Source organism: Sorghum bicolor, chromosome 10, assembly GCF_000003195.3.
Source record: "Sorghum bicolor cultivar BTx623 chromosome 10, Sorghum_bicolor_NCBIv3, whole genome shotgun sequence".
NCBI classification, from domain to species: domain Eukaryota; kingdom Viridiplantae; phylum Streptophyta; class Magnoliopsida; order Poales; family Poaceae; genus Sorghum; species Sorghum bicolor.
In genome coordinates, this window is record NC_012879.2 from 5,768,592 (window position 1) to 5,785,823 (window position 17,232).

The 17,232-nt window shown below is 43.0% G+C and overlaps 1 protein-coding gene across 2 annotated transcripts; it reads right to left on the minus strand.

Annotated features, from left to right (window-relative positions):
• Positions 1,467-7,060, minus strand: LOC8065450 (transcription factor bHLH66). 2 transcript variants are annotated; one of them, XM_002437958.2, is made up of 9 exons: positions 6,808-7,060; positions 4,377-5,136; positions 4,166-4,258; positions 3,976-4,071; positions 3,708-3,866; positions 3,514-3,579; positions 2,492-2,557; positions 2,329-2,397; positions 1,467-2,044 (listed from the first exon to the last, which is right to left on the minus strand). In XM_002437958.2, exons 2-9 carry the CDS (start codon positions 5,034-5,036, stop codon positions 1,784-1,786), a joined length of 1,470 nt encoding a protein of 489 aa, XP_002438003.1. In that variant the 5' UTR covers positions 5,037-5,136; positions 6,808-7,060; the 3' UTR covers positions 1,467-1,783. The 2 variants fall into 2 exon arrangements, with proteins under 2 accessions (XP_002438003.1, XP_021305803.1); XM_021450128.1 differs by having other exon boundaries at positions 4,157-4,258.

Here is a 17,232-nt window from a genome sequence, read left to right on the forward strand (position 1 = left end):
GTGCCTACTCCTTCCGTCTCAAATTAAGTGTCGTTTTCAGTTTTTTTGTCGTAAATTTGACTCGATTTGTAGAAAATATATGCAATATTTGTATCTCCAAATAAATTTATTAAAAACTAGATTTAAAGATCTTTTCTATGATATTAATTATGTAACATAAATATTAATATTTTTTTATATATATTTAATTAAACTTATTTTTTGAGAAACAAGAGAACGACAGTTATTTTAGAGCGGAGGGAGTACACATCTTGAGTAAGGCCTTGTTTAGTTCACCCCAAAAATCAAAAAGTTTTCAAGATTTCCCATCACATCGAATCTTGACACATGCATGAAACATTAAATATAGACGAAATCAAAAACTAATTGCACAGTTTATCTGTAAATCGTGAGACAAATCTTTTGATCTAGTTAATCTATGATTAGACAATATTTACCACGAACAAACGAAAGTGCGCTACAGAAACGAAATCCAAAACAATTTACATCTGAACAAGGCCTAATTGGATGCTGGAGGATAAAAGTAGCCGTGACACCATCACAGAAAACGGTATCATCCTTTCAGGCTCTTGATAGGACATGTTGGTTAACGTGTCATGTCAGATTTAGTTTGGCGCCTGACGGAATAGCCACATAACCCCGTAGTAGATCACTGAGGCTGTATAAGGAGCCGAGTTGGTTCGGCTTAGCTCGTTATCGTAACGAGTCAAAAAGCCGACTCGACTCGACTTGTTACGAGCTCGAAGCTAGCTCGTAAACTCGTGAGCCAAGTATAAAAGGTTCATAAAATATGATATTTGTATTTCTCTAAAGCTTAAAAATAGTAATAATATAAAAATAATATATCTAATAGTCTTAAGTTGAACAAAATATTCATATGAGCTAACATATCATATGTAAAGTGTAAGATATAAAGTAATACAAAATTAATATAAGTTATGATGACTTTTTCTCTGAAACTATAGCTCGTTTGGCTCGCGAGCTAACTCGAGTTAGCTTGTTATAGCTAACGAGCTAAAATCTTGGCTCGGCTCGACTCGTTATAGCTACTGTACTAAAATAACAAGCCGAGCCAGCCACGAGCGGAGTGAGCTAACGAGCTTCGAGTAAACTCCCCTTAGAGATCACTATTATTTCGGAACAGTAGACTAAATGGCTGATCAGTGCTTCTCTGCCTTAACCACCATTCACATTCATCGCAGTCCTCAGTTCTCTGAGGTTTGTTGTTATGGCAGGTTCTTAAACACTGCACCAAAACCCAAACGCCATCATTTTCCGATAAAGAGATTTCTGTTAAACAAAAGCAGACGTTCCCTGTCAACACTTTACAGCACATCCTTCGAAACTGACGGAGATGGCAACAGCTAACAAACTGACAGCCGGGCAAGAGCTATCATCGTCAAGAAACAGTAACCCTACCAAGTACCATCACAGGATCACTTTGGATATGTCTGATCAAAGATCCCATATAGCAGAACACCAGAAACAGTAGATTTTACTTTTTTTTCTATGCACAAAAGGAGAAACCAGATAGATAATCCAGATACAGTTCAAGTTACTGAAACGCAACTATCGCTGAGCAACCTGATGCAATACGGCAAAAAAGGGGGAAAAAAAAGGCAAAACCAACTGATGCGCAATAGGTACGAAAAAACTGATTCTGAGAAGCAAATTAGTAGACGGGGCCATGCACTCTGGTCAGACTAACTTCCTATCCTGTACTCTACGGGCTCTGCATTCTTCAGCCGTCTGAGCTCTGTCTTCTTCAGTTGTGTCCTCATGCTCATGGGAGGAGCATGTCTTTATTTCGCCGTTCAGGAGGGATTGCAGCAGCGGACACACCTTTCTGGGTGGATATGGCGGAAGCAAGGGCAACTGGCATCAAGCAGAGCCCCTTGTTCTGAAGGTACTGCATTGCGCTGGTGATGCTGGTTTCCATTAGCTTCACAACCTCTTCCTCAAAGACGAAGGCGTCTTCCGAGTCTAGTGCATCCAGTAATCCTTGTGTGTTGGTTGGAGCCGACAGAGGTTGACCATGGTAACCCTACATGAATCATGACAGTGCACAGCATGGATAAGTAGATTGAAGTAAATTACTGGTAACTCAATTTTAAAGCAGGAAGCAAATCTGTATCAAGCTCAGCTACAGTGCAAGTGGAACTAAAGGACTGCTATCATGCCATGTGCCCATGTCATTGCTGAATTTATCTGAGGCATTGTAGTTCGACATACAAATGAATAAGATGCGAAGTCTATATCACCAATTATAAAACAACAATACTTTTTCAACGATTCATACAAGTTGTAGAAAATTTGAAGGCTTGGCACCTCAGTCTGAGATTCTGTGAGAAGGGGAAGAACTGCTCCTGGAGCTCCTAGCCTACTCATGCTCAAGACCTGAATTAAACCAGGTAAAAGGGAAGAATGTTAATCATCTTCGCCTAAGCAGAAAAGTTACATGGCTACATTCAAAAACTGTTCACAGACATACCTTGACCTGAAGCTGAAGAAATTTCACATAATCAATTATTTCATCCAGCATGGATGCCTTGTCTGCCTGCTTGCATCAAAAGATTTGTCACCCTATCTTATTCAAGAGAATTAAACAAAATGAGCCTCTTTAAAGAAAGGTAAGACTGCTGTCTTCCTTGGTATGGTATTTTAGCTAACAAGCTCTACATCAACAGGAACAGGGAGTTTGGATAATTGGATTAGTGCTATTTTGTTGGAATGTACTCCCTCCCATATCACATAAAATGGGTCCGAAAGCTGACCCTTGACCCAGGTTCGTCTACCCTGACTCAGGTAGGCAGGTTCATTTTCGACCCACAGGGTAAAAATGTCTCGCAAGTAGCCCACTACGTTCCTCAACCCCGTCGACCCAGAAACTTTGTGACTATGCTCCGTCCATCCATAAAAGAATGCAATTCTAGCACAGTACCAAGATAAAGTATCCTAAGTTTGACTAATTATAAATAAAAAAATATCAATATTTATAATATCAAATAAGTATCATTAGATTTGTCATGAGATATATTTTCATACTATCCTATTTGTTGTCATAAACATTAATAGTTTTATCTATATATTTGGTCTAACTTTAGAAATGCTAATGAAGAATGCATCTAGAATCGCATTCTTTTGTGGACTGAGGTAGTAGCATTTAATTCAATTTTGAACTAGATCCAAAATTTTTCCACTGAAATACATCAAGTAACTCACAGTGGAACTGAACCAATGGCTAAACAGGTAATGACTATTGTTGGCCCAAACAAATTAAACATTCGCTCTGGTGTATTTGTAGAGTTGAAGACTTACAATTCAACCCCAAAGAAGAACCTTAAATTTAATAAATGCTCCATTCTATTGCGTCTTGCATATTTCAAGCCACAACTAAGAAACACATGTTCCCATTACATATATAAGTAGCAAAGTTTTGATAATTAGCTCCCAAAGAAATGCAGCTGCAATATCAAAATGCAGCGGGCAAGTTAGGCCCCCAAAGAAATGTACCTTATTGGAATTCGGGACGAGATCTTGCAGACTTTTCATCCTATCTGAAATTTTCTCTCTGCGAAGCTGCAACAGATTACGAAATTGTAGTTAAAATTTAAGCTATATAGAGCAAGCAAAACAAATAATTCAAAACTATTGTGCAACTCTTCAGTTTGCACTGAAGTGGACTGATCTCATAAATAAAAACTCACCCGTTCAGCAATACTGTGAGGATCAGTTGCCTGTCCACGACGAGCCCTTACTCGTGGCTTCACGCCAACACCATTTCCAGCCGAATTTGGTTGGGTTTGTACATCAGAAGGATGGCTAACAGGACCCTCACTTTTGTTTTCATTGATCCATGAAGGAATCTAAACATTTGAAGTAACAACTCCATGTCAGGTACAATCTTGAAAGACAGCATAAAAGGAACACAGTGACTGAGCAGAAATGTATTCTTTTAATTGAAAACATACAAACCTTTTGAGGGATCAGTGCTCCTTGCGTTGCAGCAACTGACATTTGATTACGTGCAGTGAAAGCAGGGAGAGGAACGTTGCACATTGCATTTTGCTCCTGCAGTATGGAAGTTTTGTTACTGGTACAGTTCAAATTAACAGTAAGATGCAGTTCAGACATTCTCTTTAGTAGCAATGTTTACATTAATAACCTGCTTCTGAGTCTTGAAACCACTAGAAGCTAGGTTTGCTTCCTTGACACTAGCAAATGAGGGGAGCCTACCAGTGATAAATTCTTTGCTGTCCTGTATTACAAAAGGAACCCAAAATTAATTTAACTGAATGAGATAAATGCATAGCAGCTGTCTTTGTAGGGGTTTTTTTTTTGGAAGAAGAAGAAGCTATCTCTGTAATGAGAGTTACATGAAGTGATGCCAAGGTAGCACTGTCAAACACTGAGATATTCCCATTTGAATGGCTTGTTTTGTTCAAAACAGAATCACTTTGTGCTCCTTGAAAACTGAAAGCTTCTAGATTCACTGGTTCCATGAACGAAGAAGCATTTTGGAATGCTGAACACAAAGTTGGGGCTGAAGAAACAGCATTTACATCAGCAAGAAAAGCAGAAACTTCACTTCCATTACTATCAATTGAACTAGATAAGGCATGAGGCAGTTCTGAAAGTCCAGGAGTATTCAACTGTGGATGAAAGACCCCAGGTGTTGAATTGTGCTGAAGCACTCCTGGGGCCACTAAATTACTCTGCAGATTGCTGTTATTCTGCAGTCGTTGAAGCTCCAGAAGATTTTCACAAAGCTTATCCCTAGATAGAGTATCACCAGGTAACAGATCAGTCTGGCCAGCACCAGCATAGGTCAACTGTTCATTTGGAAGCATAGTGGAATCCTGTTCATGCACACTGAATTTTAAATTGTGATCTGATCTAGCTGTCATGAAATAGCTTGAAGGTGCCATGCTTCCTTCTCCTCCATATGATTCCACTGAACCATCAGCCAAACTGTAGCTCTCAGAACCAGAATTGACAGGCCATGATGAGAAGTAGGAACCAGCTGAGAAGTCCATGTTAACACAAGAAATGGTACTGGCAATCTCTGCCCAAAATGTTCTTTAAAAGATGGCTTCTACAGACTGAAAATATGCCGGGTTGACAATATGGTGATGCCTGCATTCAAAAGAGAAAATCAGTTAAGTCGTTAAAGAGAATGGTAGGTGTGCTTCTTTTTATACAAAGGCAGGACATAATGATGCTAAAAGAACAGCTGTCAATTCTTCATAGATTGCATGTATGGACCAATAATGCAAAAGTATATAATCAGATAATCCTTGCGAGCATAAAGATCCTGAAGAAATATATTTTTGGAACACACGTTAATCAATTGAATAAGCAACACTAAAATATGCCCAACTAATTTGACCTCCCCATGTTTACTGCATACAGTTGACAGGTAACCCTCAGGCCCTCAGCACACATCACTGTCATCTTCATGGCAGTCAAGCATAGAAATCTTCTACGAATGGGGTCATGAAGGAATGAATTTTTCAATAGTCTGGATTTTTACCTAAGAAAATGAAAGTTGGGATGGGCAATAGAAACAAGGACATACTCTACTTCGGTCGCAGAACTATTAGAAAAGAGTTGTATAATTACTGATGCAGCAAATTATAACAGCTTAGACACAACACAGGCTTCCATCCTGAACCATTCTGTATTATAAAGAAATATGCGACAACTAAAAGCATAATTGAAGTTTCAGCAATCGTGTTAAATAAATTATTCTTCTTTGATCACATTGCCAAGTGAACACAACTTCCCTTCTCTGTCTACAGCCATCGACACCAATTTTTCTTCGAACAAAACAGCAACTGATTCACATATATTCAGTTAAGAAACAATAAATGAACACTATCATTGTCCATTTTGACGGCAGAATATATATACGACCCTATAGTTAAACCCACTGACTATTTTCCCTCTTTGTGAAGCTAGAGGATGAATGTCTATGCCAACATTGCTACCATCAATTGCTCCCGTACTCATACGTCATACCAGTTCACTCGCCTAATCAGTAGTCAGAAACGCTGAACTGATACAATAATTGTAAAAACGCCTGTCACCATTTATCTCTGACGCTACAGGATCACTTAAAAGCCCCTGAATGTCCACCATACGACTCATAACTAGAGGTCATCAACAACCGACTGCATTTATGCCTTCGGGCTAGTGCGAAACAGAGATGTTGTCAGCCAAACAAAAAAAACAGAGACATACAAACAAAAGCGGCTGATATTCGTCTCATTTCTCTATAGCAGAATTCATCACGCAACACATCCTTCTTTCCCCTTTTCCTTTTCTCCCTCCAAGATTGAGCTGATAAAGATTCAGGCAGACAAGAATAGTTGTGGACAAGAAGATAAAAAAAATCCATCAAAAAAAGAAGATAAAATTCTCACCACCCGTATCCATCTACGGAATCGTCGGAACAAATAAAAGAAACCACGATCAAAAACATTACGCCTGCATCAATCAATCAATCAATCCCACGCGATCGTCCATCTCCATCTGGACCATCCCTGGCATTGTTCTTGCCCCCTTTGCGAATCGCGACACGACAAACAAACCCCCCACCAAGAAACGCCAATCGCCACGCCGCCACAGAGGGCAGGCACGGGCGACCAAAACCACATCAAGAACAAAGCCAAGGCCCAAGGCAAACAAGTACACAAAGCGCGTAGCAGGGTGATTATACACATGCAGTGAATCGCTCTCGAAAGATCAAGACTATACTGAAAGCTGGCCCCGTTGAAGGGGGGGAGAACCAGACTGGACACTTACCAGTGAGTCGAGCGCAGCAGTGAAGCTTCCGTTGCCGGGACTGGAAGAGGAGTGTGCCTGTGGAGGTGACTGAGGTGAGACCCTGATGAGAAGTGGAGAGGAGAGGTCGAGAGGAGAGGAGGCGGCGGTTTGGGCGGAGAAGAAAAAGGAGTGGCCTTTGCGGTCTTGCTTGCCGGTGCCGAAGACTGGAAAGACGCGTTGGACTGCTGAATTTCTGATGCTCGCTCGCTCAGCGCTAGCAGGAAAGACAGACAGCAGTTGGTGAATGAATTGGTGCCGCCCCTCTTTTTGTTTAGTAGCACCCCCTGTTTTTGTTTATTTCTGCACGCATCCTTTTATCCTTTTATATGCCTTTTGGGCTGGAAATGGATGGCCAAACAAAAACATTTGGGGATCGATGCAAACCTTTTCCGTTGTGTCGTGTCGACGCCGATTCCTTGTAGAGGAATATCGTGTTCCTGTGGTATCTATCATGTAGTTATGGTAATTTTGTTTGGGATGGTTAATTGAAGCATGTGCTTACAAAGATGGTTATATATATATATATATATATATATATATATATATATATATATATGTGTGTGTGTGTATATATGTGTGTGTGTGTGCGCGCGCGTGTTTTTTTGTTGGCCATCGTTTTTGTGGAGGCCAGCTCATACTAATGTTGGACTATGTCACAACTAATTTTGTTTTCCATGTAAGGCGAGACATGTGTATTTACTTAACACTATTATGCCAAAAGTTGTGTCACGTTATGTACAAGCTAGTGACTCATACACATAGCGGTTTTGTGTCCTATTGTAGTCAGTTATAAGTTAGAACACTTTTTTTGTGACTTTTTTTCCAAAGATTAGAACGCTTTGTTGTGCCGCTATATTATAGAGGATGGTTAGTGGAACATACATAATAACATAGATGAGACGGTGGGTATACATAGGTTATGTATCTTTGATAAATTTTCTCTCACTACAAGAACAGACATAGGTTAGGCTCTAGTCCTATTCCTCAAATCCGTTACCTTTTATTCCCAAACCTAACGAAAACAAGGGTTCTTGCTTCTTGTCTTTGTCATAACCTATCAAGCATATGACCTTTATTTACTCTTATAATACTATAAATTTCATGACTACTGCCTCTTCGGCTTATCAATCTAGTAATAAAAGTAGAAATATTTACTTTGGGTAAATCTAGCAAACAAATATAGAAAATCCAGTATTTGTTCTATTGCCAGAAATTGTTTCAAAATGAAAAAAAAAAAAGAAAGGTTGATTGGAACTGAAATTGTCCAAGAGCATCTCTTCTTTTTTTCCGTCTTTCACATCATGCATTTTTTTTTCTCATCGTTTGCGATCATATCCTTTTACCATCTCTGTGCAAACACTAACGTCCCCTTTGGATTCGATTCGATTCGATTCGATTCCACACAGAGAGATTGATTTGTACTCCCGGTCCGAAACCGAGAGGGGGATGGACCTGGAACCAATAAAGCCGGAAACCGAGGGCCGGAACGCGACGCTGACGCCATACGGGCCGGAACCGGACCAATATGCTAATCCTCTTCCCGTGTCACGGCGCGAGTTTTGAGCCGAGCCCGCCGCGCGGCGCCTGCTCTGACCAGGTTCCCCGCCCGCCATCCCGTCGCTGTACGGTGGGCCCCGCATCGCGTCAGCATCCCCCCACATCGGGGCCATGCGGCCGGGCCCACATTTGGCAGCACCTACGGGGCCGGGCCGGCCCGGGGCGCATGTGTGTGCTGCTCGCCTCGCCTGCTCCGTTGCTCGTCGCGACCTACGGCGGTCGGCGGCGGCGTCGTTAATCATTCTCCGGTTGCTACTCCGACTAATAACCTACTAGTCCCCCTACCAGAAAACAGCAGACAAAAAAAAAAGCCTCGCACCAGACGTCCCATCATCGTCGCCCGTCGTCGTCATCAAACCCTAATCTCCTCCTCCTCCTCCTGCTCTTGGTACGCAGTCTTTTTTTTCGTTAATTAATTAATAATAATTGATATATATATAATCTGGTGGACCCGGGAAAATGAGCACGAGTCGGTGAGTTGATTAGGCGTGCCGTGGCCCTCGTCGTCCCCGCACGTGTAGGGGCGCCACCGGCCGGTGGCGAGCCGGCTAAAAAAACGGCGACGTGCGGGCGCTGCTTTGACTGACCCGCGCCGGCCGGTTACTTGTACGTAATCCACGCGGCTTTGAAGCGGTAGTCTGTTTGGCTGCAACGGCAGCCGCATGCGCAGTGCCACTGCCCACTGCTGGACTGTGCACCGGTGCCCGGTTTCGTCGGGCGAGCGGGCGCGCCCGAGTCGTCCGGTGCGGCCTCCGTGCATGGGCGAGGGCGAGGCGGCGGCGCAGTCGTTGCGCCGGCGCGCGCGGGCATCCTCAGCTGACTCCGCGCGCGCCCTGCTGCGCGCCTTTGACTTGGCTGGCGGATGATTAGTTTAGCGGCGGGCGAGGGGCGGGTCATGCGGCAAGTGGCGGCAGGAGCGGATGGATGGATCCGTTGGGTCATTGGGTGGGTGATTATTCAGGTGGTTCCGGTCAGCTAATCACGCGGGAACTGCGATCGCATGCAGCGCTTGAAAGCAAAGCATGCATGCATTACACTTACACCTAGCCTGGCCTAGCCTCCACCCCAACCAACCCACGAGAGATGACAAAAGGCGGCGTCGATCTCGGTTAGTGAATCGAGTGTGTTTGGTTGGCTGATCCACTCGCGATCGATCGTTCAGAAAACGGGTGCACCGTACACGGGAGTATCATTTTGCATCATGGCCTAGCACAATGCGTCGCTGCGCAAGCAAATTAATCAACATGGGGTGTGCCGTGTGCCTTTGCACGCCCGCTGAGGGGTACTTGGTTGAAGATATTAAAGTTTAACAGCAGTGTTTTTGTTTTAGTATTTGGTAATTAGTATTTGATCATAGATTAATTAGGCTTAAAAGATTCGTCTTGTAAATTATTCTTTAGCTGTGTTTTTCGTTTTGTAAATAATCTATATTTAGTATTCTATGCAGGGGGCTCGGGGGGCTGCAGCCCCCCTCTTGGGCTCAAAAATATTTTTTTTAGTAAAAGAATCTATGTATTTGGTATTTTTCTATGTTTATTCTATAAATTTTTGTTTTTGAACACTTTGAATCGATATTGAATTATCAATCTTAGCTATATCTATTACTGTACTGGATTGAGCGAGAAAAAAAATTAGCTATGTTATTTAGCTCCTCTCTTGATCCGTTTCTAGATCCTCCTGATAACGGAAGCATGTGCCTGACCGAGTCCTCAGCCCAACGGGCGGCCACGACGCACGCGGAGCGAAGGCGCAGCGCGCGGCCAAGACCGAGTCATGGCGCAGAGCGCGGTCACGACGTGCATGCGCATGATGTAACGGCACAGACGGCCGAGTCTTCCTTGTATGTAGGATCGGGAGACTGAGAGCTGAGCGCCACCTGATGTATAAGTACCTGAACCAGTGAATCAATACAGATCGTGGCTTGTGTCTATTCTTCTTTACCGCCACTGTATGCACGTGTCAAAATTTAATGGGATAGATGAAAAACACGAGCAACCAGCCTGAGTCAGTTGACGTGGACGGAGAGCCTTTAATTTTGCTCTTCACCTGCTGCCACGTTAGACAGCATGCAGGCAGACTTGGCACTTGGCCCCCCAATTGCCTAGCTTTGCTATATGGGCCTACTGGGCACTGCCGTGAAGGCCTCATCCCCTCCCTTTTTCTTCCGCTAGCTTGGATCGAGCGGCCAAGCCCATCCTCTGCCGTCCGTTGCGTTTTTTGACGGGCCCGTATTTCTATCCACTTTTTGACAGAAAACCATTGGATTGGACATTGGACCCCGTAGTCGGTCTTAGGCGACCACCGCATGTTCAGCCCAAACACACCCATTTCTGCTGCTGACCGTCCGTGTTTCGAGGCTTTTCTCTTTTTCTTACATTGGTAAATTAATGAATTTTTCAAGTGGATAAAAATAGTTGAAAGCATATTTGTTGGTTCCTCCAACCAGTTTCTAAAATCTTCGTTCTGGACATTTCTAAAGTCTCTTAACCACTTTTATTTTCTTCTCTCTCGTGTATATTTATATCAGATACTCTTTATTCCTCATCATATTCTTCCACCTTCATATTGTTTGATGGATACATTATACATAGGCGTATATATACGCTCAATATGAAAAGATTAGGAGTTGAGATAGAAAGTTGTTGAAGAACATTTATTTTCAATCTTGCCAAAAGTCTAGATTGGGAGTAGGCTTTGAAAACTCTTGGAGATGCTCTAAGAGCATACTCCCTCCATCCCTAAAACAATGTAATGCTAGGTTTTAGATAAGTCAAGTTTTTTTAAGTTCGATAAAGGTTATACAAAAGATATCAACATGTATGTCTCTAATTAAATTTGCTATGATAATATATTCTATGATAGTGAAATCTTACTTATCTAATATCATAGATATTTTTTAAATAAATTTAATCAAATTTAAATGACTTATTTTTTGAAAATGGGAATTCCTTTTTTGGGGGGTGGGGTGGCGGAGGGAGTAGTTAATATTACAAGTAATTGCTGACTACTCCCACTGTCTAATAATATAGTGCATTCTAGCATTCGAAATTTATCTAATATGCATTTTGGAGGACAAAATCTAATTCTGCATTAAATATTTTCTATTTATCAATCAATCACCATTAATCACGTTGATAATAGCGTTTGATTAGGAAATAAAATGGGCGTACACTGTATTATAGGACAAATGGAGTATATACTATTGCTATATCTTCAGTTTTCTATAGCACACCCATCACCCATGTAATAGTTGGCTACTAATATATATTATACCATCAATATGCGGTCCACTCTACTCTTTTAGAGTTTTTAAAAGTTTCTATCCTCCCTCCTCCACCATAACACAAATTTGATGTGGCAGTTTCTACAATCTGCTTATGTTATCTTATTATGCTTCCTCTGTTTTAAAATAATCAATTTTTAGAGTTGTCAAGTCAACATTAACATATGTAGCATCAAACAAGTATATTATTGAAGTATATTTTATTGTGTGTCTAATAACAAATTTAGTGTCATATAAACATCAGTGTTTTTTTTTGGATAAGTTTGGTCAGATCTAAAGATATTTAACTTAGGACAATTTTAAAAGTTACTCCTAACTTATTTTAGGATAGATAGAGTACTTGCTCTAACAACCTGTATTTTTTCTTTGAATCATCTCACAACTCAACCCCCTCCAATATACAAGTTTTGCAATCCATGATTAAGAGTTTAGGCCTTGTTTAGTTCACCCCAAAATGCAAAAAGTTTTCAAGATTCTCTGTCACATCGAATCTTGTGACACATGCATGAAGTATTAAATATAGATAAATAAAATAACTAATTATATAGTTACCTGTAATTTATGAGACGAATCTTTTCAGCCAAGTTAATTTATGATTGGACAATGTTTACCACAAACAAACGAAAAATGCTACAGTGTTCCAAAAATTTTTGGCAAGGGAACTAAACAAGGCCTTAGGATCTAAACAGGACTATCTTTTTGGGCCCGTCATCAAATCAGACTGTCCAGTTTAACTAGAGTGGGCGGCCCATTGCCTAATGACTAGTCCAGAATGCATATTTCTTCTCCGATCCAGTTTTTTCTCTCCTTCTTCTTTTTTTGAGTTAGAATAAAAAGAAAAAATAAATCAATTTTGTATCTTTGACACAATCTATATTTTTGTGAAATGGATCATAATAAAATAGATTTTTAGGTATTTAGGGAAGAATTGCTTGGAAGTATAATTGTTTCCTAGATACTATGCAGGGGACTTCCCGGTGGAACGAATCAACTCGAAAAACCTCTAAACTAAACAAGACCTGAAGATAAGGATTTATTAACGTGTAATGTTGCTTCAATACCTAACCAAAAAGCTAATGCAGTATCGGTTAAAAAAACGGTCGTATATGCATTAGTGTTTTCTTTATGTGGCCAGCGATCGATTTGGCTGAGCTTATGGTTCACGCTAATAAGAATATAACAATAATTCGTGATGATGAGAAGATGCCATGTCAGTTACATAAATTTTTTTAGATAATAGATATAAAATCCGGTCTCTACATCCGAGGATGTACACAGCCTAAAATTACATAGTTTTATATGAAATAAACAAAGAGAGTCATAGTCCTATACATGGACTGGGACGATAGTTTAAACAATATAAATGTTTCCATCTTTTATTGGAAATCTCTAAAGCAATCACTTCTAATTTCCTTCTTATCTTCGAGAGCACGTCCTTGCTGTCTCATCATGCAGCTAAGCCCAAAAGCATAACCAGTACGCTCCCCTGAAAATTACCTGCATAATAGAGTTAGTTTTCATTTTATTAAAAACATAATCATTGCGGCATCTCCACATAGCCCAAAGCAAAACAGCCACCCCTACCCAAATCAAATCTCTAATCCTTTTATTTTGATTAGATAGCCAAGTACCAAACAGTGGCTGATTGATCTAGGTTGGGTCAAACTAGTAGCGAAGAAGATAAGCCTCCAAATCATTTTTGGTAAAGGGACATTCTAGAAATAAATGTTGAATAGTTTTATTCCCGTTACGGCAAATGCAATGTCAGTGGTTTTACTTCCAAAACGATGCAAGTGTTCAAAAGTTGAAGTACGAAAAAAAACGAGTCAATTGGTGTGAGCAAAACGTAACCGGTGCTCCGTTCGATAATGCCGAGCTAACATTGAGTCTCTGTACTGGACAATAAAGCTAGGGTTGTGCGGTTCTGCACGACACGGCAGGTTTTAGGCGTTTAGATTAGCCGCCATTATTAGGCTAGAGTGTTAGTAAGAGCGAGCTACGTACCAGACCCAAATTGCACGCACGCAGCTGCTTCACGACAATGGAATTCTAGATGGAAACGGCCGGGGAATTGTTGGCATACCCGACGTACGTGACGGGCCGGGTGGTGAAACTACGAGCTGCGACGACGACAGTGACCTCCGTGCAATGATGCAGCAGCCGTTGGAAGGTAACGTTGTACGTGTGGGCCATGGATCAATGCCGCCGGTCGAGTTTCATGAGAATACAAGGCAGGGTAAAAGCGCATGTACCATTGCATATAAACATTCCCTAAATACTCCAACCATTTATAAAAAAAAATATAATTATAGAAAATGTGTTAGTTAAACTAGCTCAATTTTAACCAAAGTAAGGATCTATTTGGTTTCCTTCATTAAAATTTAGCTACTAAAATTATTTTAACTACTCTTGAATAACTAGTATGATAAATTATTTTAGCTTCTTTTTAATTAATGTATTTGAATCTACTAAAATAACTAAAGTTTAACTGATTGAAATTTAGCAAAGGGAACCAAACATGCCCTAAATAGTATTAGCATTTATATCTCTAAATAATTTATTATAAAAATATATTATAATCTAATTATACTTTATCCCAAGAGTGTTAATATTTTTTAATTAATTTTAGTCAAAGTTAAAACCGATTGACTTCTTGATATGTGAAAAATTGTATTTTTTTTGTGGACGAGAAGAGTACTATGCTAAGTACTGAGGTACCCTATTCGCGTGACTATCTTGTGCTGTTGGTTGGGTGTACCAAAAATCGGCTGTATTTGAACATCATTAGTTGGGCAGTACATATTTATTTATTTATTTGGCATCGATCGTGTGATGCATGCATAGGCATAACATACACTGAACGATAACAATCAACTTGTGTCCATTATTGGTTGATGGATAGTATGCCTTTGCTTGCTAACTCCTCCTCCCCCTGCAGTACTGCTGGACTAATCAACCATTCGGTCTTTGAATTAACAAATAATCAATCCAAGTACGGAGCACAAGCAATGCAATGAACCGAGACGATGATGATCTATCGGTAGTATCTAGCGGAAGCTGACGTGTCTGTGTCCGCTAGCACTAGCTCCTGTGATGTCGACATCGGTGCACCTGGGCCATATCATAGTCTTGACGTGCCAACACCCTGTCCTGGAGTATTATGAATCAATAGTGAACCGAGTCGATATGCTTTCGGCACAACCGTCTCTATCGTTTCCCGGCTGCGTGTTCATAGGACGGGCGAGTCGATGACGACGACGACCCACGTGACAGCCTGACAAGATCCGGAGGTCCCCCGACCGGCCTGGTCCGTCCTGTGATGATGATGATGATGATGATGATGATAATAATAAAGTCAGTACTCCGTACAGTGTTAAGCTTACGATCAGGACGTGTACACGTCAGTATCTCGTCACGACGCACACTGTCGCTAGTACTGTAGTAAAAAGAAAAACGAGCCGGGCGTACCGTTGATTGCCAGTCGCTGGCGCGGCGTCCGCGGGCGAAAGCAACCGAGGCGATTCACAGCCGTCCCGGGCGACCCAGTTGATGGACAGGTGGCTCGGCGATCGATCCATCTGGGCGCGTGCGTGCCGGGTGTCACTCACGGCGCGCACCGTGCGTTTTCGCGTTGCACGGCACGGGGGCGAGTTAATCGTTGTTGCTCTGCCGCTGTGCTATTCGCTCACTGCTTTTGCACTGGCCGGCTTTGCTCGTACTCGTGCTACGTACCCACACTGTATAGTTCACGCGCGCGCAACCGTTGTTCACGGATCCGCTATCACCTCCGGCTCCGAGAGAACCTTTGGCCTTGTTTAGTTCGCAAAATTTTTCAAGATTCCTCGTCACATCGAATCTTGCGGCACATGCATGGAGCATTAAATATACATGAAAACAAAAACTATTTGCACAATTCATCTGTAAACCGCGAGATGAATCTTTTGAGCTTAGTTACTGTATAATTGGACAATGTTTGTCAAATAAAAACGAAAGTGCTACAGTGCCGTTTTTCACAAGTTTTTGCGAACTGAACAAGGCCTTTGGTCGGTCGGTGTCGTTCATAGCTGGGCCTCCATGGACGGAACGGAATCGATCCGTGGATGTGGTGGTGACCACGCCACGCGACGCGCCACCTTGTGGCGACCGGCGCCGGGTCGGTCATCACCTCGATCGGTGGCGCATGCACATCCGCGCGCTCGCTTTCGTATCGTACTACACGTACCTCCGGCCGGCACAAGGAATCCCCGTGGCCCGTGTGCAGTTCGCCTTCGTCGTACGTACGTACGTTGCTGAGTCCAAGCGCGAGCATCAACTACCGACGAGCTCGTACAAAACCGTCCCGTTGTGGCCTTTTGCAGATGGTGGGAAAAAGGTGAAGCCAGTACATATGCACTCTGAAGTCTGAACCGGATGGCCGCCAATGCATGTGCATGTGCAGCCGCTGGCTGCAGATGAGATGCACGCCGGCCAATTCATCGTGCATGATTAACCATTTCCAAAAATACCATGCTTTTTCAGGCTTTCTGGAAAAAAAACGATGGAGCACGCACGGACCTGCAATGAAGTCATGCACACCCTGCATTGTTTAGTAGTACTGTATTTCCTAGTATCTTGTGTCTTTGAGATGTGTCGGGCATTGCCGGCCGTCGTTAGCTCATGGTCGTCCCTATTCAGTGTACCGATCTGCTTTCACCAAAGTTATTATTACCGTGTTGTGTCCTCTCACCTCTGCCATTTTCATAATCATAGGACAGGGCGAGCGGATGGTCCACGTGACGCGCCGTCCCGTCCCGTACATACTACTCGTAGAAAATTCAATCGACAATTAACCTACTTGTAGAGTACTATGGTTCCGTGCGGCGCGCGGGAGCTACTGTTGTACGTAGTCTTATCTCATGGGGCTCGGCACTCCGTAGGTCACGGTAGATAGGATGTCGCGGGCCGGTTGGGCGACGCGTGAGCGCGACCAGGGTGACGGACGCCATGCATGATTTCCCCTGGACCTGCACGGACGGACGGGCGGCGCTGCTAGCTCAAGGACGGACGGTTCACGATGGGCGGCCGGCCGCGCGCGGTGACTGACGGTACGTACCATCCGGACCTGCAGCCGCGCTCTTGCCCTGTGCCGTTTTCACTGCACGGACGGACGGGCTAGTAGTGTAATGTACGTAGCTTTTTGACGCACTGCTGGTACTAGCACGCCCCTCCCCAATGTCCCCGTGTGGTGGTGGCCGGCATCACTACCCCTTACATTGCGTCACCAAGAGACCTCCTGGTTAGTGTCGGTTTGTGCAACGGTGAGTCCGAACGGCTTCGCGACGTGTGGCGACGATTGACTCTGCCGGTGCACGCCTCCCATCGTCGCGGGTGAGTTTGAACGGCTCCGCGGCATATGGCGGCGACTGGCACTACCGGTGCGCGTCTCTTGTCGTCGTGGACGAGTCCGAACGGCTGCGGCTGGCAGTGCCGGTGCGCGCCTCCCGTTGTCGCAGGCAAGTCCGAACGGCTCCGCGACATGTGCGCGCTTCCCGGTGTCTCGGGCGAGTTCCGTAGGGCTCCGTGGC

What these genes read in the sequence shown, in the direction of transcription:
- LOC8065450 (XM_021450128.1), bottom strand. Translation starts at nt 5,036, where the DNA reads ATGGACTTCTCAGCTGGTTCCTACTTCTCATCATGGCCTGTCAATTCT. An exon ending in CTACCTTGGCATCACTTCAT is followed by an intron (nt 4,259 to 4,376) that starts GTAACTCTCATT and finishes TTTGTAATACAG; the next exon opens with GACAGCAAAGAATTTATCAC. An exon ending in TCGTCCCGAATTCCAATAAG is followed by an intron (nt 2,558 to 3,513) that starts GTACATTTCTTT and finishes TGATGCAAGCAG; the next exon opens with GCAGACAAGGCATCCATGCT.